The sequence below is a fragment of the Leopardus geoffroyi genome, chromosome A2 (assembly GCF_018350155.1).
Source record: "Leopardus geoffroyi isolate Oge1 chromosome A2, O.geoffroyi_Oge1_pat1.0, whole genome shotgun sequence".
NCBI lineage: Eukaryota > Metazoa > Chordata > Mammalia > Carnivora > Felidae > Leopardus > Leopardus geoffroyi.
Window position 1 is genome coordinate 140,159,388 of NC_059331.1, and position 22,346 is coordinate 140,181,733.

The 22,346-nt window shown below is 39.2% G+C and overlaps 1 protein-coding gene across 21 annotated transcripts in view; it reads right to left on the bottom strand.

Moving 5' to 3' along the window:
- The window catches only part of CADPS2 (calcium dependent secretion activator 2), a 547,933-nt gene that overhangs the window by 40,163 nt on the left and 485,424 nt on the right, over positions 1 to 22,346 (bottom strand). For 12 of the 21 annotated variants that reach the window (XM_045495470.1, XM_045495459.1, XM_045495466.1 and 9 more), the window contains 3 exons: positions 19,615 to 19,770; positions 18,091 to 18,238; positions 10,373 to 10,447 (listed from right to left, as the gene is read on the bottom strand). In XM_045495470.1, the coding sequence (XP_045351426.1) occupies positions 10,373 to 10,447; positions 18,091 to 18,238; positions 19,615 to 19,770 (379 nt within the window). Of the gene's footprint in view, positions 1 to 10,372; positions 10,448 to 17,376; positions 17,392 to 18,090; positions 18,239 to 19,614; positions 19,771 to 22,346 lie in introns of all 21 variants that reach the window. The other 9 variants (XM_045495468.1, XM_045495452.1, XM_045495455.1 and 6 more) reach the window with 1 other exon arrangement.

The following is a 22,346-nucleotide window of genomic DNA, read 5'->3' on the forward strand; positions in this document are numbered from 1 at the left end:
AAGAAATTAGTTAAGAATATACTGCTCTGCAACTTTCCTTTTTAGAACTAAAATAATATGCACTATTGACAAATTATAAACTCCCAAAGGGAAAATACTGACAAGGTTTTTTAAATACGAAAAGGGAAATTAACGAAGGCTGGTTTTTGTTCACATAGCAGCTTCTTCAACAAAGTGATAATAGTTCTAGGGACATAGCTTATTGGTCTCTGGTGACCAGAGAACTCACTGAGAGTGCACAGGAGATAATCTTTTCTCTATGGCTGGTCAATTACTGCAAAATAGTTTATGCAAAAGAAACAAAAACTTCCCTATAGGTTTCCCCATCACATCATGTGCGACATGATGTAAGAACACAGAAACAAAATCATGCAAACTGCTGACTAAAATTTTATTTTTAAAGAATGAAAATTATGTATGGTTTGTTAGTTATCCTAAGGGATACAGACAGCAAAAAACACAAAATTACAAATTGCTCACAACTACTAAAAGTCAATTTAGCACTTTCTTCCTGCCCATTAGGATTTCTTACCAGTCACAGTTGGCTAACTCAACTTGATGTGGTTTGCAAAGACCCAGAAGACCAATACTCCAGGGTTATGTCAAACCAGGGGAAGGGAATTCCAAACTTAATGGCCCTCTGTGGAAAATGCTTCATCTCTTCTAACTCCAATCTTGAGAGAGCCAGTGTGTGCCAGGTGATCTCATTTGCCATGAGGAGAGCAGAGCGACAATTGCTATGGTTACCGGACAACCTGAGCCAGTGAAGGCTCTAGCACGGCACCTGGTTCTTGGTACCCTCGAGTGGGTATACGTGGACACACATGGGTGGTGCTGAGGGACAAGGCAAGGTAGAGGCAAGACGCCTGTGGATGGATTTAGAAGATCTTAGTTCAAGTTGTAGCCACGCCAATCTCTGGCTACACGACAACAGTCAAGCCATGAGCTTCTCTAGCTTTAGACTCATCAGTCAGAGAGGGAAAGAAAACGGCAGCCATCATGTCCATCTTAGAAGGATCAGTGAAGATCATTTGAGATATTTTATGTGCAGGAACTGTAAAAACAGTAAAATACTAAAGAAATGCAAAGAACTAATATTATTGATATGATTAGCTAAAACTATCCATTATATAGGTCTAGAAATGTGTAAGTCACAGGGTAATGGGCGTAGCCTTAGGATTGTTTAGGGATAAGGAGTAATAATGAGTTTGGTTACCAGTGAATGGGTCTAATTCAATTTAAAGATACCTACTGAGGCAGAACAGATTTGAAGCTGTAAATCAGACAACCTGCATTAAAATCCCATCTGCTTTAAGGTCGTTTGGCTGACAGCAGAGGAAGGACGCTTTGAACATAGGTGGTCTGGCTCCAAAGCCCATGTTCATTACCAGTAGACAGTTGTAAGTATTAAATAAGTAATGTGCTCAGCATATAAGTATTCAATAAATGTCATTCTGTTATTATTGAGTACCTAATGTGCAAAATGCAGACAATAGGAGTCTCAGACCTTTCCTTTCAAGAACACACAAACTAGTGGAAGAGACAGGCAGAAAGTTTTAAGGTCCAGCAAAGATGGGAAAACAGTGTAACTGAAACAGGAGGAGGGAAAGCACGGCTTTTAACTGGAGGACGTTAGGTAAGCTTCATTTACAAGGTGGCACAGGAGCTGATCTCAGGAGGGCAGAAATGGAGGGTTAGATAAAATGACACTCAGGGAAGCCTACTGGTGGATGGTTTTAGGGCAAAAGGTTCCCCATTGCAGCATCTGGCAGCCTGTGTGCCTCACCATCTCTGGGGAGAACCAAGCCTGGGTTGTAACCGTGTAAATTCTACATAAGGACCGGTTGGCTGTTGCATGCATTTCACAACATTCTTTGCCTCCATTTTAACAATAGCGGACAGTGTCTCCTTGAGTTCCTCTCTACCCCAAATAGTCCTTGGGGAGGCATAATACAGTGGGGACTTTTATGTGCTTACATGGCAGTGAACAGCATCTGCACCACCGGGATCAACCAGCCCAGCCATACAGTTCCTACAGGAAGGCTGTCTTTGTGAGATTTCTACGAGACATATGTGGTAGAAGGGCTGCCTTAGAAATCAAACTCTATTAAAATCAGGATTGACTAATAATGATATATTTTCCGTCTGGCTGTTAATTGCACAAAACAGCAAGATTCCAAAGAAATCCAGTTAAATGCTGGGTTTAGTTGGTGTGTCTTTAACCGCTTCCTGTGAACTTTCTCAGTACAGCTCAGGGAGTATATAAACACTTAGGGGTTTGCCTTGTGCTCTCTGTTCTCCTGAGGGTGTTGGGTTGGAATGAAACACTGTAATCTCTTTGTTTCCCTGCTCTTTATTGTAGATGCCATTTACTGGGTTTGTTTGAATAATATTTAACACCTAAAGTCTGTCTGGGTAATTACCAACTTTGCCTCACTAGCACACTCTCAAGGAAATTAAAGATGAAAAGCACTTTGAAATAACTAGTAGAATGAAACATGAAGTGTGCCACAAGGCATGTTGGTTTCAATTTCCTGTTGAATTTTAACAGGGTATAAGATTCATTTTCCCATGTGCACGGAAAGTAGACCACGAATTCTAAAAAGTTATTGGGAGGATTCCAGCTATAGATTGGTGGGTTCAAAACACAGTTCTTGTTTTTTCAGCTATATTTCGTGAAATAAATAAGGGATATTCACATCATCTGCCCTGCAAATTGTAACATCTTCCACAGAGAAGAGATTCATCCAAGTAAGACTCATCGTGAAAAACTAAGTTCTTTCCTTTTCTTTTGGTGGTGGGGACGGGGGCGAGGGTTAGTGGTGCTGGAGATATCTATTAGCAGATGTTTTATGTTTATTTGGTAAGATCGGGACTAGCTAGTCTTGTTAAACATCCCCAGGGAACCAGAATACCACGGACTGGTTTCTTCCCCGAATCAGAATGTTAATGTTATGATACAATGCAATGGTCCCTCCCTCAGTCACTTTTCTCCAACTGTGAATCCATTTCTCTGAACATTTGTTCCAGTGGACTTCCAAAGGGTCTTTCCAGATTTTCCACATCTGTGTCAAGGATGGACAGTATTCGAGTGATCGCTTTGGCAGCATGTATACTAAAATTGGGATGACATAGAAAGATACAGCATGATATCCCTGAGCAAGGAGGTCTAGTATTTGACGGCAAATATTTATTTGTAACATACCTCATTCCACAAAATATCTAAGACAATTTCCAAAATGGCGCATTCAGCACACACTTCTCTCCTTTACCCTTGCCCCACAAATGGAGTGACCCATCACATTTTGTATTTCCTCTCTCCTGATGGCTCCTAAGAAACCTTTCAGGCACATGCTTGTTTTTGAACAGGTGTCTTCTGAATATATAGCCTTGATCTGAATGAGTAAATTTAATCAAATTAATCTTAGGTTGAGTTGGTGAGATACTTTAATTACAGAATCTAGGTAGTCAGGTTTGATGTATCCTCTGCTCATCTTATTATTAAGAGAAATTCAGGGAAAACATTCTAGGTTGTCAGAAAGAACAAGGGTGTGTACGTATATATTTACACTGACACATTTATAGCTATATGAACTCAGTGAGGCAGTGTATCTTCTTTCCCAAATCCCATTTTGCAATAATTGAGGATTTAGGAAGTTGAATAGATTACTCTGCTCTTTTACTTCATACCCAGAATTTACTGAGCTCTGTTACCAGAGTGCATTATGGGAGTGGTCATTTTCTCATTCTTTGCTCTGTTAACCATTTCCCCCAAGCACTTCCTTCTCTCATCTCTCACAGGTTTTCTTCAGCATCCTCATATTACACACAATAAATTCCATTCTCATCTACCTGCCCATGCCGGTCCCACAGCATGTATGCCTGTCAAAGAAGGGACACAGGCTGGTTGGTACAACCCAGACATAGAGGGCACACCAGAAGCCTGGGAGGTGAAGCACCCATTCTTTTCCTCTCTGCTCTTGCTGAATTCTGTGCAGTGTTGTGGAAAGGTGACGGGCCTAGGGACCATGAGGATCAAGTCCTGGCTCCACAGCTACCTACCATGTGAACCTGGGCCTCTGTTTCCTCACCTGTGAACAAGGGGACTGGACTCTGGGGCAAGCCCTGGTGATCAGGCTTGCCTTGGGAGATGGAGCCCCGTAAGTGGAGCTGTAGGCCTCCTCCTTCCCTCTTCAATCAGAGCACCTTTGCTCTGATCAGTGTTGTACTTTAGGGGGCTACCCAACATACACTTGAGAACATTAAATGTGTCTTATAAACATTATAAAAATGTTTGAAAATCCCAGGCTAGAGGGTCTCAGGGTTCCAACTGTAGCACTGTGTGTCCTACGTGACCCTACCACCTGGGGAGAAAAGATGTGGGCCCCCAGAGGCTTCTATAAAGAACTCTATATAAGGATTTTGATTTAGACTGACAAAAGGCTATAGATAATATATTTTTTTGATCTAATACTCATGCTTTTTTGATGAGGAAATTAAGTTGTGTAGGAAGACCCAGATGGTAACATGAAGAAACAGGAGCAGAGTTCAGATCTTCTGACTATCCCACAATTAAGGCAACTTAATTAATATAGGGTGGCAATAAACACAACATTTTTTGTTTCCTTTCCTTGGCAAGATTCAATGTTCCTGTCACTTTTTTTTTTCCCTCACTAAAAACAATCTAAGTCCCTTTTTGGGTAGAAGCATCTTTATTTATTTTTTCCCCCTTTAAGGTTGACTTTCATTTCTCCATAGGGTCTCCAGTTATGCAAAATCTGCCTAAGAATAGTAGCCACTGACATAGAATCATTTCCAATGGTTGAAATCTTATAACCACATTTGGTTCCATACGCCTTCTCTGAATTCCAGACCCAACTATTATGTGAATGTCTCCTTGATCTCTCGTCCTTCAGATCTCTCAGAGGCAGCTCAGTCTCAACATGTCCAATACTGACATCATGGTCTTTCTCTCAAAATCCATTCCTCTTTCAGGCACCCTGCATTAGTCGATGCCTCAACATCCATCCTGTGCTTCAAGCCCTAAACCTAGGAACCATCCTTAGAGTTGGTTGGTTTTCCTTTTCCCAATACTAACCCTGGGTCTGCTATAACAGAATGCTCTGGACTGGGTGACTTATAAACAATGAACAATTTTTGCTCAGTTCTGGAGACTGAGATGTCCACAAACAAGGTGGAGGTATACTTGGTGTCTGTTAAAAATCCACTTCCTGGTTCAAAGATGATGTCTTTGGCTGTGTTTTTGTGTGGCAGAAGGGGCTACGGAACTCTGTGGGGTGTTTTGTTTTTTTCTTTTTTCTCTTTTTAAAATAAGGGCACTAATCCGGTTCATGAGACCTCTATCTTCATGACCTAATTACCTCCCAAAGGCCCCACCTCCTAATACCATCATCTTAGAGATTAAGTTTCAACATATGAATTTGGGTGGGGGGACACAAACATTCAGCCTACAGCACTCCTCAAGTGTCTTCGAATTAGTCCACCAGAGATCAAACATAACAGTCTCCATCCTACGCTCTCTGTAACCTATTTGCTACAGGTAATTCAATGAATCTTCCTATAGTGCAAATATGATTAATTCCTTACCCCTACTCGCTGCCTCCCCAACCCTTTGGTGGCTTCCCACTGTTCTTGGATGAAGACATTAGGATCCTCAGGTCTGAAGTTGGGCTTTTCATTACGATTCCACTCTGCCTCTTGGGCACAGAGTTGGGAATCATTAGTATATAAGGTCAGAAGTGTTAAAGTCAAAGAAATTTGTGAAGTGAGTTCAAAAGAAGACTAAAGATGGAAACTCAATAATACCAGCATTTAGGTGCTAGGTGGAGAAAAGACACAGAGAGGGAACACCAAGTTTTTTTTTTCTAGGTATGTAAAATGTGCATGCAATTGGGACATGTACTGCTGAGTGCTACACGTGACTGAGAGCCCTAGCTCATTCTCAAGTCATTTGTGAAGATGTGTAGTATAAGAAAAGGATATGGAGGTGACTGAAGAGAGGAGGTAAAAAGAAGGGAGGATTCTAATTTATCCAAATGTAGCAAATAGATTTATCAATATGCACAGAATAATTAAAACTTGGGAAGAAACATTTGGAATACACACAAGGAATTCATTATTCTATTCATCTACTTTATGTTGAGTTAATTAACATGCTAGGATAAAGTAAAAATGTTTAGGACATGACTCTTGAAATTTGACAGGGTAAAGTAAAGATAGTTAATTTAGAAGTAACATATTTTAAGTTTTAGGGTATTTTTGCTTTTCACTGATTTCCTGATCTGGAATCTGTAGGTACAATGGATTAGGAATCTGAAGCTCAGAAGTTTGATTCGGGACTCTCACTTATTATGTGTGTGGTCAATTCACTAAACTACTTTGAGGATTATGTTTCTATCTGTGAAATAGACTACCCATCCCATAGATGTTTCACAGTAGGTATTTCATAAATGCCTCTTTTTTAAATGTTTACTTGTTTTTGAGAGAGAGAGTAAATGGAGGAGAAGTGGAGAGAGGAGGACAGAGGATCCAAAGCGGGCTCTGTGCTGACAGCAGGGAGCCTGATGTGAGGCTTGAACTCGCGAACCATGCTCATGCTGAATAAAGACACTCCTTGGTGATAAAAAAAAAGGGGGGGGGGCGCCCGGGTGGCTCAGTCGGTCAAGCGTCCGACTTCGGCCCAGGTCATGATCTCACAGTTCGTGGGTTCAAGCCCCGCATTGGGCTCTGTGCTGACAGCATAGAGCCTGGAGCCTGCTTCGGATTCTGTGTCTCCCTCTCTCTCTGCCCCTCCCCAGCTCATGCTCGCACTCTGTTTCTGTCAAAAATAAATAAACTTAAAAAAAATTAAAAACAAAAACAAAAACAAAAAACCACGGTCACAAACCATGACCTGAGCTGAGGTCAGATACAGTTTTAAAAAATTTTTTTTTACGTTTATTTATTTTTGAGACAGAGACAGAGCATGAACGGGGGAGGGTCAGAGAGAGGGAGACACAGAATCCGAAGCAGGCTCCAGGGTCCAAGCTGTCAGCACAGAGCCCGACACGGGGCTCGAATTCACAGGCTGTGAGATCATAACCTGAGCCAAAGTCAGATGCTTAACCGACTGAGCCACCCAGGTGCCCCTGAAGTCAGATACTTGTTAAGGGACTGAGCCACCCAGGCATCCCCATAAATACCTCCTTTTAAAATATCATTTCTTCAGAGAAAACAAATGTGAACACACCATCTTAGAAGCTGTTTTGTTTTTAAACACTATACGGAAGCTTAAAGATCTTTCACAGGATAGCCTGGATAGCAATTCATCAGAGCAGTGGTTCTCAAAGTCTGGCTCACTGAACCTCTATATCAAAATTACCATGGTGACTGGTTGCACACATACATTCCTGCTCCTCTTCTTCTGACTCAGAATTGCTGGAAAGCAGGGCATGGAATCTACATTTTAACAAGATCTCAGGTAATTTTTTTTGGCACGCTAACGTTTAAGAACTGTATTGCAGATTATCTGTGTTTGTTTAATGAAAGAAAAAACCCACCATTTATTGTCACCTCCTGTGGGAGCTTAAGACGGCTGGTTCAATCTGTCGAGCCAGTTTATTTTATAATTCTCAACCAAAGAATTGAAGATTATTAATAAGTACTGTTAGATTATAGGAGAAATGATCCATAGAAATGATCCATAGAAAAAGACTAACCTAGACCTGATATTAAACAATCAGTTTTTTACTTTGCCAGAAAAGCATGCAGAGCCCTGCCTGCCTTCTCTGTCACCCTCCCCCACCACTGACCCCACCAATAGACTAGTTTCTTTCTCTACCCGCCCCCTACCGCCCCCCCCAAGAGAAAACTAGTCTCTTTTCCTACCCGCCCCCCACCACTTCCCACCAATGGAAAACCCAAACTAGTCTCTTTTCCTTGCTGCCTATTTAACCCTTTACCGACTGCTTGCTATCACACAATTTATGTTTTTTTAAAAAAATTATTTATTTATTTATTTATTTATTTATTTATTTATTTATTGTGTGTGTGTCTGTGGGGGGGGGGGAGGGCAGAATCTCAAGCAGGTTCTGCGCTGTCAGCGCAGAGCCCACGTGGGGCTCGAACTCACTAAACCTTGAGATTGTGATCTGAACGGAAATCAAGAGTCAGATCCTCAACCAACTGAGCCACTCAGGCGTGCGACGCAATTTAATGACTTCCATTATGCCCCCTTCTCACAAAAGACAACTTCCACAGGAGAACTGTGAAGATGAGGCCATACCAGCCGAGTAAAATTTCCCCGGATGAGTCACAGACAACGAAGGTGCAACTTTAAGCACGTTTCACTTCAGTGGGCTGTCCGTGCAGGGCTGCACGCGGCTGAGGGGAGCACGTAGGCTCCTGGGAGAAGGGAAACCTCCCTGTCCTTCCCCTGGAGCTTTGTTCTCCAGGGGTTCACCTCTCCCACCACCTGCTGGATGGCTTCCCTGTTAACCTTTTCCCTTACTTATTGTTGGGGAGTGTGTGTTGTATGTGGAGGTATAGATAATTCTTGCGGTAGAAGAAGTCAGGAGACCAAGAACAAACTGGAGGGGTGGTGCTATTCTAAAGTCATCTTTGTGGCTACTTTCCATCTTAAGACTTGCTACCAAAGAATTTGGAAAATACAAAAACAAACAAACAAACAAACAAACAAACAAAAAAACAAAACCCGAAGAAGACTCCTCTCCCCATATCAAGTATAATCTCACCATTCAGAGAAGCTCTGTCAACATTTTGTCAACATCTTTTCTCTATGTGATGAGAATTCGTATCATACTTTATATTTCTAAAATACTAAGCTTTCATTTTCACTTAACACTATATTATGAAACCTTTCCTTTATCATTAATAGTCTCTGAAAACATAGTTTCTTAATACAGATGTCCCATAATTTACTTCACCTTCCCTTACTGTTAGAGATTAAAGTTGTTTCCAATTTTTCATTAAATGTAATGTGACCATATCAATGTATATATACATTTTGTGCATCTCTCTTCACAGAAAAAAGTGCAAAAATAATTATTAGGTGAAAGGGTATTAAAGTACTCCATACAGTTCCAAACTATCTCTACAAAGGTTGTAACAATTTATACTCCCATAGACAGGAAATATGAGTGTCCCAGCTCACCTTTTCTACAACCAAGTGTTAGCTTAAAAACGAGTTAGAAAAAATAGTATATTTTTCTTCATTCTTTTAGGTTTATTTTCATTCATTCATTCATTCATTCATTCATTCATTCATTCATTCAGAGAGCAAGAGAGGGAGGAACAGAGAGAGAAGGAGAGAGAGTCCCAAGCAGACTCTACACTGTCAGTGCAGAGCCTGATGCAGGGCTTGAACTCACAAATAGTGAGATAATGACCTGAGCCGAAGTCAAGAGTCGGATGCTTAACTGACTGAGCTACCCAGGCACCCGAGTTTTTCTTCATTCTTTAAGTTATTAATGAGGTTTAACAATTTTAATGCTTATTGGGCATCACTCTATTTTCTAAGTAACATGTTCTTGGTTTATTAAGTTAGGGGTGTTTTTTCCTTTGCTCTTTGTACGTTCTCCCAATTGTTCTATGAAGTCTGATTTGAGGTCCTTTGATCGAGCCTTACAAGAGCAAAGGCTATATCTGCTCATGTGAATGTGCCCCTGGACCATGTCCATTCTGGCTCCTTACCCTCTTGAGTTCCGGTTTTTATGTCTTCCCCTTGCAGACCCAGATCTCAAGTGTCACTCGTGGAAGTCTGTTACACCTCAGTGGGGTTTTAATTCATCTAATCATTTGATGGAATACTCATTTATGCTTCAGCTCCACTTACACAATTAAAGGCCAGAGCCTTTGTCAAAGGTGTTTGGAGCCTCACACTGGAAATCGTGGGAGCCTTCCCGGGAGTGGAGAACATCAGAGTCCAGGAGGCCAGCTTTCTCTGTCTGCCTGGGACCAGCCTAGAGCCTCAGCACTGTCGTCATAACAAACAGGCTACATTCAAGGACTGGTGACGACTCAAATCAGCCAAACAGATAAGACAGATAGTAAGAGAACATGAATGTGAAATAATAGGTCTTACTGGAAGACACGGTTATTTTTAGAAGGACAACAACTGCAAGAAAAGCCAAAAGGAATTGTAAACAAACAAACAAAAACATTAAAAGTTGTTGACAAAGAGTGTTCCTATTTGGTTCAGAACTCTTCTTAAAATCTGATCGGTTCTTGCATCTATTTTTAAAACTACTATTTCTCACTTAGGTATTTGAAACAAAAGACAGACAATTCTACAACCTCTCAGCAAAATATATCTTTGACTTTGATTTAAAAAGGTGAGTAAATAATACATTACCTTTGAAACTAGCAGTGAAATGATTTCTTTTACACTGTTGTCAATCAACTCATCTATCTTCGAATGGTATTGTTGCTGGATGTTAAAAGACAAAGATGCGTTAGTTGATGTGGACACGAAACTTTTGTCATTAAGTCAGAAATGCTTTAAAGCTACTGGTTAGGACATATCGGATTTACTTAAAATGATCATTTTGAACACCAGAAGAACAAAACCTTGAAAACGATCCACCCAATCAACACTTTTTACACTGTGGTTTGAAAATTTTCCCATGTGCACTGTTGAGTTAAGCAGCTAATGGGGTTATTATATAGATGAATTGAGTTCTTATTCTTATTCAGGCAGAGGAATGTGAAGGGTACTTTTTGTCTTCTTCTCTATAATGAAGGTGGCCGTGTATTTTTCTAAAGGGTTGGCTTAGCTGAAGAAGCAAAAAGACTAGAAAAAGATTTAATTAATACAGCATTTCGTGTCTGACAACTCTCATTCATAAGTTATTTTAAATGTGCTCTAGAAATAAAATGAGCTCCCAATTGTTCCCCCTCAAAGGACCGTTTTTGTCAGTGCAGGGAGTAGCAGTTTATACAATTCTTACAATATGCTCAAGCAAGGGCAAAATTAAAATTTCATCAACAAAGGTGAATAGATGGTAACAAATTAATAGGCCATAAAAGGTATAATGGAACAGCACTCACTCTCCATAGTTTTATCGCTGTTTCCTCATGAGAAAGACGCCTTTAAGTAAATATAAAAAAGATGTATTTAAAATAAACCTGAAAGCCTCTTTTTTTTTTTTCTTTCTTTAGAGAATACTAGAGAGTTGCATTCTTAAATTAGCAGGAGCTTCGGCTTCTGCAGTGTGTGAAGGCACATTCATTTAAACACTAATTCTTCCTTTAGAAGCATTTATCTGACAGCCGATTGTCCCCAATAGCCACTTCACAGAAAATGTGACTTGTAAAGACTAACCCTATCTTGATGGTTCAAGGCTTCTTGGAACAGCTAACATAATGCATAGAGTAAAAGTACTCAGGTCAGTATAAACATTAGACCAACTTAACAGCTGCTGGTTGAATGGTTTCCTAAGATGTAAGTTTTTGAAAGCTATTTTTTTCTTCTGAAAACATGTCTCAAAGTTTCCACACACAACAAAACATCAACTTAGTCCTGCTTTGGAATACATAGGAATGATTCTCCCCCAGTGGCTCTGCCAGTTACAAGTGGTTATCTACCAGCATAAATAATAAAGGAAGCATAATTTTGGAGCCCGTGAATTTTCTTTTCTGCATGTGTAAGTGGGTGTGTTGACAACTGGTCTAAAATTAACCACACACATATGAATATGGAGCTTTCCAGACATGTATTTCACCTAACGCAGGGAAATATTATGTGTCTGTCTGACTGAAAGCCGTACAGATTCCCCAACTTGTGCTCCCCAGAGAAGACTGGAACAGAAACACAGAGGGTAGATTTCTATTATAGTAGTGTTGATTCTTTTACTTTTAGAACATCTTGAAGAGAAGGAAAAGGAAAGGGGAGAAAATAAAGAAAAACAAAGTAGACGAGAAAGAGCTTCAAGAATCTCGCTGGTAGTTGAGATGGCTGGGAAGCCCCCTACAGACACAGGTACAAAAAGGGTCCCCCAGCTCCGCATGAAGCTGGACAGCTGACCTGGCGTGAGGAGCTTATGCAAATGAGCCCTGCCCAGGCTCTCCCTCCCTGCTACTCTCTTTTCATATCCTTCTGTCTCCAAATTTGTATCTGTGCAGCAGGAGGAAGTGAAATACCAGACTGAGGTTCCTCTTTGGGGTAGAATCCGAAAGGGATACAGGAGATGGGCTTTAAGCTTCTCACCTCCCTCTTCCCTGGAAAGAACATGTAGGGATCAAGGTGCCCAGACCTCTGAGCAGTTCCAATTGTTAAATATATACTTGATATGTTTATGTTTGTTACACATTTCATTATTCATTTATTTATTTTTAAAATTAAAAAAAATTGTTTTTATTTATTTTTGAGACAGAGACAGAGCATGAGCATGGGAGGGGCAGAGAGAGAGAGGGAGGCACAGAATCCAAAGCAGGCTCCAGGCTCTGAGCTGTCAGCACAGAGCCTGACATGGGGCTTGAACTCACAGACTATGAGATCATGACCTGAGCTGAAGTTGGACGCTTAACCAACTGAGCCACCCTGACACCCCCACATTTCACTTTTTAAAAATGATTTTATTTTTAAGTAATCTCTATACCCAACTGGGGACTCGAACTTACAACACCAAGATTAAGAGCCGCATGTTCTACCAACTGGACCAGCCAGGTGCCTCTGTCATATATTTCACCCAAACAATTTTTTAGGGGCACCTGGGTGGTTCAGTTGGTTAAGCATTCGACTTAACTCAGGTCATGATCTCAGAGTTCATGGGTTGGGCTGCATGCTGACAGCTCAGAGCCTGGAGCCTGCTTTAGATTCTGTCTCCCTCTCTCTCTGCCCTTCTCCGACTCATGCTCTGTCTCCCTCTGTCTCTGAAAAATGAATAAAACTTAAAAAAATTTTTTAAAAAGTTTAAATGTTTATTTCTTTTGAGAGAGAGAGAGAAAGTATGAGCAGAGGAGGGGCAGAGAGAGAGGGGGAGAGAGAGAATCCCAAGCAGGCTTTGTGCTGGGCCCAGAGCACAGAGCCCAATGCAGAGCTCTATCCCACCACTGGGAGATCATGACAAGCTGAAATCAAGAGTTGGATGCTTAAGAGACTGAGCCACTCAGGAGCCCCATATATTACATTTTTTTTTTTAACTCAAAAGTAATCAGATGTCATCAGAAGGCTATTGGATATAAAACTATAGAGTTTCTACATGTTAAACTTTTAGACTGGATCGATTTGGGTACATCTTAAAATCAAGAGATGAGCCTAAGGAGGTTCCTTACACCCTTTTTATCAAAAGGCAGGTAAAGCCATGGACCCTAGGAGCCATCAAATTCTCCTATTATACACACCTTTAAATTGCTATTTTCTTTGACATCTTATCTAGCCAAGAGCAGTGAGAGAAGGAGGGAGTGAGGGAGGAGGAGAAGGCGAAAGAGAAACAAAAAATTAAAAAGGAAGAAAAGTATATTAAATGTACTACCCAAGGGGCAAACCCAAATAGCATAAGGTTTGTTAGGTTTTTATAACATGAGATTTTGCTATTGTAAACTTATCTGATTAGCTTGAACTTTCACTAATATTAAAACTTCCAGAATCTCCTCTAGTTGCACAATTGGTAGAGGTGGTCTGCATGAACTGGGCAGGTAGCCTCAGAATTCACATTATATATATATATATATATATATATATATATATATATATATATATATGTTCTGCAAAGAGAATAACCCACGTATGCCACATAGAGATAGAAGGTTAGCTGGAAAGAGTTATTCATCAGGGAATCCAGACAGCTTCCAAAGACAAACACAAACATACCAAGAGATCACAGATAAGAACAGAATTTATCTGCATAGACATTTACATTACCTAACCTAAAACTGGTAGATAGTTCATTTACATTAACAGACTGAATTAAAAAAAAAAAAAAACACATTGTTTTAAGTTTATTTGAGAGAGAGAGATAGAAAGAGAGAGAGAGATGTGTGCATGTGCATGCGCACATGCAAGTGGGGAAGGGCTGTAGAGAGAGGGAGAGAGAGAATCCCAGTGCAGAGCCCTTACACAGGGCTCAATCCCAAGAAGTGTGAGATCATGGCCTGAGCTGAAATCAAGAGTCAAGTGCTTAACCCACTGGGCCACCCAGGCACCCCAACAGACCGAATTTTTGATAAAAATCTGCAAATTTTTGGTCTGCAACAATAAAAACCTATAAAATTTCTATCAGAATATTTCAAGTTGGATTGCTAACCCTAACATACCGGGGTTCTGGCAAATTACAGCTCACTTCTCAGAATAATTCTCCCTACATCTGCCCTGAAAAATGAAGTGTATGTGCCCTGCTTCTCCAGCAGATGACTCTGACTTTAGATTAAAATTAACCTTTAAAGAATTCTTACTTCATGGAACCCAGGGAATTCAGAGATCAGGCAAGAGTCTGAAATCCTGGTCTCCCTACACTTAGGTAAATATCATCATTTCACCTGACTGTTGTTAAGGTAAGCACACAAGAAATGAAGACTAATCAAATGCCAGTACGATCAGCATTCTTAAAAGATTTTGTCCTTCTCTTGGGAAGAATTTGAAAGGTATTGGATTGTTAGTTCTGGAAATGGAAACATTTTACTGTAGCTGAGAAGAAATCCTGCACAAGTAGCCTCCATTAACGTGCTTTCATCCTCAATGGATGGGCCATCCGACACAGCGGCACTGAGGACTAAGACCCAGGCAGTTAATGGAGAGTGAAAATTTCTAAACACTGGTGGTTTTGTGATCTCAACATCTGTCCCTCAGGAACTGGCCTCAGACTGCTGACTCATTATGCATAGCTGTCACATGAGTGGATCATTCGCTCACTAATGACTCCATTAAACACCATTCTGGGCTGCGGTTGAGCACGTTTGCATCATCGTGTGCCACGTGAGAAAACAGAATCCTCACTTAGGAGTACAGAAGGCACTGCCTTGTGGGAAAGGAGCTGAGAAGGTCTTATCTCAGCAGCGGCATATAACAAATTTACTGGGGACTTTGGCGAGGCAATTCCCTAAAAGTTAGAAAAATCTTTCTACTAGGTTTACCTATGTGTAAGTATATATTTCACAAGGTTCCAGATTGTGCAATAATTGAATTTTTAATTTGTTGCTTACTACAGAATGGGGTCCACTGGTTCACCTATGCAGGTAATGTATTTGCTAATTTGCAACAATTCCAAAACTTATCTCAAGCACAGAGAGGGAAAGCCTGTGCAGTTATGTGGGTCTGTTTACTGGTGATTAAAAGCAAAGTATAAAATCCTTCTTCTGCACTGAAATTCTTGTTTACCACTTTTCATAGTTGCTAATGGGTTTTACACCTCACATTTTGAACTATATTAATTGTGTGAAAGTTGTGGGGAACTAATTGTCTCTGGTGAGAAGGTACAGGTGCAAATATAATGAACAGTAGCAGATTACTCTTCAAAACCATCTACTTGTTAACATAAGACATCATTTGACAATGCAACAATGTTTTGTCATCTGCCTGTGTGCCTGTTTTTCCTTTTTTAGTACTGGAATAAGTTGTTTCTTACAGGGGAGGATTTTTAAAGTAGTGACAACATACCAGTCTGCTCATTCAACAAATATTACTAAGTGCCTATTATGTGTCAGGTACTGCTGTGTATGTTAAAATAAAAACAAATGGGTAAATCCAATATTAATGGGAAGAGGCAAGATGATTCTATGAACCTGATAAGAAATGGATGGGCTAGGGGCGCCTGGGTGGCTCAGTCGGTTAAGCGACCGGCTTCGCCTCAGGTCATGACCTCACGCTTCGTGAGTTCGAGCCCCATGTCGGGTTCTGTGCTGACAGCTCAGAGCCTGAAGCCTACTTCCAATTCTGTGTCTCCCCCTCTCTCTGTACCTCCCCTGCTCATGTTCCATCTCTGTCTCTCAAAAAATAAATAAATGTTAAAAAAAAATTAAAAAAAAAAAAAGAAAAAAAAAGAAATGGATGGGCTTATGAAGACTTAAGGCAGTATACCATCAAAGGCTTACATCTGAGTACTGAAAAATGTGAAAAGGTAGAGATGAGCTGTTGATATCCAAGCCAGCTGCTTCCTCATTCAGATAATTAGAAATAATAAATTATATAATATTATATAATAATATTAATACAGCTGTTAGGTTGTATGCTATGGTATTAGAAATGTATTTTTTCCTCTTGAATTACTCAAAGAATGAAATATGTGTGCATGCACATAAAGTATGGCCAAATAGTTAATGTCTATGTCTGGGATAAATAAGTATGAAATTCACCAATAGTGGGCCTTCTTATCCTTTTTTCAGAGCTACGTAAGCCCTTCTGCTTGGATGAGAATCGTTAACCTAGTAGACTCACCCTGAGCTGGACTATATATATATATTTTTTTTTTACATATTTTTATTTTGTTTTATTTTTTAATGTTTTATTTATTTTTGACACAGAGACAGAGCATGAGCAGGGGAGGGGCAGAGAGAGAGGGAGACATAGAATCCCAAGCAGGCTCCAGGCTCTGAGCTGTCAGCACAGAGCCCGACACGGGGCTCGAACTCGAATGCTCAAGCGACTGAGCCACCCAGGTGCCCCTATTTTACACGTATTTATGTAATATCTAGTCAATTATACAGGCATATAAGTTTTCAAATCGTGTCCCTCTGAGGTTCTGGATGGTAACTCAAGACAACCTTGTGTAGCGGGGAGGAGCTGAAAGGCTCCTGACACAAGTCTGCCTCTTACCTGCCTCTGATGATGGTTACTTCCCAGGGTATGAGTGGGAGGAAAGACTGTATCACTGGTGGGCATGTACCTTATTGAAATCCACAATTGGGTTCTTCTGCACGAAGTGACCTTAGGAATGGCCTCCTGGTCTTCGAGTTTAGAGGTACCCTGACATGTACTTTATGTCATCCAAAGCCCCAAACTCCAAATTTTTCTAGGATTAGTGGAAGTACATACTACAGATATATGCACCTTGAAAATAGTTATAATCACTCTGCTTCTGAATTTTTTTAGAATTTTGTTTAAAGGAGGGTGAATTCATTTCATTTTAAATAATTTTATCCTTAAAAATCTAAAAGCAGTTTGTGTTTCTGCAGCCTAACAGGGAGGAAACATTCCCCTTGACATTATTTAAGGTATAAGTATGTGTACTTTAACGTGTTTCTGGGTATTGCTAAGTTATGGTGAGTCATTAGTGTTACACATGTATATAAAAACCATAAACAATAAGATGGAATTAATTACATTATTTTAACTTGAAAAGATGAAAATTTAAAAATGTACATTTACAAAAATAATAATTCAAATGAAAGTGTGTTTTAACAACAACAAAAAATCAGACTTACCCATTGACTACCAAACTGGATCATGCCATGGAGAAAAAAAAAAAAGATGATGAAGGAGAACATAGGGGAAGAGTAAAAAAATGATGAAAAGTAATTACAATGAGAAAAGAGGCAACAAAATGTCAACTTAAACAGATAATCTAAGAAAAATAGATCCATTTTCATCCAATCGCCACTCTCAACAAAAAGGTAAATAAGCTGTTTCTGAACATAGAACCAAACAAAACACGAAGTGAAACAATGGGATATTTATTAAAACAAACAAAAAAGCCTAATTTTTAAAGTACGTTTCTACCAGATCTTTAAAAAAATGGAAACTTTTGTATAAATAAAATATTTCATATGCTATTTCTGTGCCTTGTCTTTTGAATGCAAACTCAGGATACTCTAGATTTGTATAAACAAAGCAGGTAGCTTTCTAGCTTTCTTATTTGCTTGTGAAAAGTAAGGTTTATGTAAAAACACAACACCTAAGCTGTTAAAAGGTGTATCTGAAATTCAATGGCCACTTGTAAAATCTTAGGCAGTCTTCATATAAAAAAGAAGAAACTGACATGAACAAAGGATAAAGGGCCTTCCATTATTATAGTAAAGAAAAGATCAAACACTTCTATTGGAGACCTTGGTCTTTTAATCTAATCAAACCAGAGACTTCTGGAAACAGCATCCAGTATCCCATGCTGCATATCCATATGTGACACTCAGTTCGCTTACCTCTTGTCCTCCATCCAGGGCACAAAGTTTGGCGCTTTGCTTTCTGGCATCGACTAATACATTGAACATTGTACACACAGAAGCTGGAATGCGCAAGTCAGTTGTTTTGCTTGCCTTTTGCAGCTTGAGTTCAAATGCAGTTCTTGTTCTAGTTATTAAAACATGAATTCATAGTAAGTAATTCTGAACTATGTGTCACCTGTTCAGTAAAAGTGAAATCAACACTACAAGATGCTAATTTAAAACATGCAAATACAGAGTGTTGCATTGCTTGGGAGCTAGGGGATGGGAAGCTCTTTCTCAGGTGTCTCACAGGAGAGATCACAGAGATATTTTATATTACACAGAGCTTTTGCAGTCATGCAGACAGTATCTCTACCCAAATGAAGCTATTTGTTACATCTAGTGTACAACTCTTAATGGAAAGACGTCTTAGTTTTACTTAACTGCCTGGATTAATTTCCAAGTATAAAAACCACTTACTTCTCTGCATTAAAGCAGAACAAATCCTCTGCATCAGAGTTTACCAAATAAAGAAACGTACAAGCCTGGAAAACTCTAAAACATCATAATGAATGTCATCACTTAGGTTTTCTTTCAAATACCCATAATTGTAGATAGCTGTTTGAAAGAAACTGTGGAACAGGCAATTTGGAATTTTATTTTTGCTAAAGTATCCAGAGAACCTCCATAAATTTGAGACATCAGAATCACATATGACAAACATGATTTTTTAAACATTAAATAATCTAATTCATGGCCTTGCCTTAGGAAGCCATTAAACCTTATTCTAAAGGCAGGATTGTTCTTCCTTTAAAGAATTCAGGATTATTCAATTGCTCCAACCAGTGTTTCTTCCAATATGCTGCCCACATTGTCCTTATATGTGTCATGAATAAGGGCAATGGGAAAAACAATGCTTGGCTAATGAGAGATACGATGCTGATTTTGTAGGAAATGTAAAAAAAAAAAAAAAAAAAAGAAAAAAAGGGAAGCACATTTGGAAGAATCCAAAGCCTCATAATTTATTTCTGGTTAAATTCTGGAGAATGTAAATGGATACTTGGAACTCATTTGATACTGATAGAGACTACGAGAAGACGGAAGAATCAATGGCACTGAGCATAATTTGAGTTTGCCAGGCCATTTCACAGCGTACAGACATCGTGCATAATGCATAAAGTACTTAACAGACCTTTTCCGTATGTCTCCGGAAGTACTGCCTTGGGAATTTAAAGCACAGTATTCCCAGAGAGACAACAATAAGCACAACAGAAATGATTAATATAGTACGGATGCCACTGATGAGGGCAATGGTTAGGAGGCCTAAAAAAATGTTCAGGTCAAGCCTGTCAGTTACAGGAGTCCCCAGAATTTAGGTCTGAGAACCTCATGTCCATTAAATTTTGTAATAGCAGTACATAACGAAACCTTCCCTTGTGACAATTATGGAACAGGTGCTTGGTGAAAAGTGCCACTTTGGCTGCTGGCATACTAAGCAGCGACTTGAAAACACAGGTCTACCTTTTGACACAGGCCTCTATCATATCACTGGCCATTAGTTTAAGTCTTTGCTCTAAGTGGTGGGCAAATTCTTGTTCTGGCCAGTGTAGATCAAAGACAAACATTTGCAGTGCATCAAGTTTCCAAAAAAGGTCTTCTGATGTTGCTGAGCCATTGCTAGAAGAAAAAGGAAACACGAAGAGCATCATCAATGGCCATGGTTAGCTATGAGGATCAACAATACATTGTGATTTCCTTTCTGTATCAATAGCCATTAGTAAAAAAAAAAAAAAAAAAAAAAAAAAAATAGCAGGTAAATTCCTTAATCATTGGTATTTTCTTTATTCAACCTTCTAAATCTCTTCCTTTTCACTTCTTCTTAATAAGGTAAGGCAAAACACCCAAAACAAAATAGAAATGAATCTAGTAGTAAAGTTTCATAGAAAGGGGTAGAATGGATAAGGGTACTTCACTAAGGAAAAGAAATCAGATTGGACAGGGAAGAACATTTCAAATGCTTTTTACCAATCTTTAAGATAAAGATAAAATTCATAAATGTTTCCTCCTAGAAATTCCGAAAAGTATGTTTTACGTAAGAAAACCCATATGACAGCAACTGGAATCTTTACTCTTCTGCTCATGCCTATGTATGTGTCTTTGCCATCACAACGGCTTCTGTGTGTCTACAGACACGTATGTAGGGTACAAGATCCTTAAATTTCTCAATTATGGGTAAAGGTGAAACAGGAACTGCCGGTGGAATAACAGGCTGGGAAGGGAGGCAAATCTTATGCCCATTTTGAAATGCCTTTTGACTTTTCTCACTCATAATTCAACCTAACAGTACGAGGTATCTATACAGTCTAACAGAGAAATGACATTCAGGGTGTTCTGCAGTGGGAACCAATTCACGTATTTCAGATCGTTCCATCCATCTAACTGTGGAGCGTAGATCTGCTCTGTGGTCACTGCTGTGGCAAAATTACTTAGAGGACTGAAGCTTCACCCCGTGTAGGAAAGTAATTCGTATCAAAGTACATATAACATTTGGGCAAAGGATAATAGTACTCCTTTCCATTATGCAAGTATATAGCCTAATAAGGAAACAGATGCTTTGAGAGTAAAATGCTCCTATGTTAAAACACGCTGAAACTTAAGAATTAAAGGAGAAAAAAGCCCCTGTGTGATTCATTTCTCCTCAGCTTTCTCATAAATGTTTCACATATACTAACCTAAAAGTTCTGTTTTGGGTGTGCAAAAGAAAATCAGAGAAATAAAATAATTTATCACAAAAGCACAGCAGAAAACTTTTATAAAAGTAAAATTCTTTTATATATTTTTAAACGTTTATTTATTTTTGAGAGAGAGACAGAGTGTGAGAGGGGGAAGGGCAGAGAGAGAGAGGGACACAGAATCCGAAGCAGGCTCCAGGCTCTGAGCGGTCAGCCCAGAACCTGATGTGGGGCTTAGACTCGTGAACTGTGAGATCACGACCTGAGCCAAAGTTGGACACTTAATGGACGGAGCCATGCAGTTGCCCCTATAAAAATAAAATTCTTTTAAATACCCACTTTGTTTAGATAAATATATCTTAATTAGTTGGCTTAAAAAAATCACCTCCTTCTCCGGCTGATTAAATGCTCATTTGCCTCCACCACCTGCACCTCAGCATCTTTCCTGCATTACCAGCCGACTTTGTGTTTCTTCTCCCAATCTGCCTGTAATTCCTCATGGTCTCCTTGCCTAGCCAACATGTGCCCAGAGTTAATTCTCAAAGGGAGAATCACAGCAAAGCCCTGATGCCACCTCTTTACTCAATATCTCTTCATACCTTAAATATCAGCGCCCCCAAACTACCATCAATCAAAAGAACCAGACAAACCATGTTGATGTCGATGTGAAAAATGTGAGAAAAAACACCATACTTATTTCTCCCTTTTGCCGTATATAGAATAAAAATAAGAGGAAAAAAATGACCAGGCAAAATCCTCCTATATATCCATAGTATACAAGGCGGTAAATTAGAGGACCTAGATTTTAAAAGTAATTGAATACAATTGGTTAAAGAAGCATACCTACTACTTATCATTATTTACTTTGGAGAAATATAAGTAGCTATTTGCAACATGAATGTATTCCTCACAGCATAACAAAACAACAAAAACCACCATCAAGACAAACTCTGAAATAGTGAAGGTGGAATTCTATTGAAAATGGACTTTCTCATAACATATAACAAATCTTTATAGAGAGTATGGATATATGTACTGTTCTTTGATGCTATGGTAAGACTCTACAATAATAAGTGTGCTTAATTGGGAATGTAATTACGGTAACAAGTGTTTGTTATACTTAGATAAAAAAATGTAAATAGGTTTTCTCTTGAGCTGGAATATATACCTTGCAATTTACTCAGAACTTTTTCATTTTAAAATTATTTCTAATCAGTCACCTATTCCGAAAGTATTATTAACAGATCAAAGAATTCAAATGTGAATAATGGATTCTGAGATAATTTCCTAAAACCACCAGTAGGGAACTTATCTTACTGCATCTACTTTTAGAGCTGAAAAAAACCCAGAAGGAAGATGGGAGGAGAATCTTGTAAGGTGATATATACATTAATAGATAAGGATGTACCTTTAAAGCCATAGTTGTGTTGTACTTTTAATTCCTTATATATATGAAATGGAACGATTCGGGCGGTATTTAATGCTTTATAACAAAAATTTAAAAAACTGGCACCTGGCCTG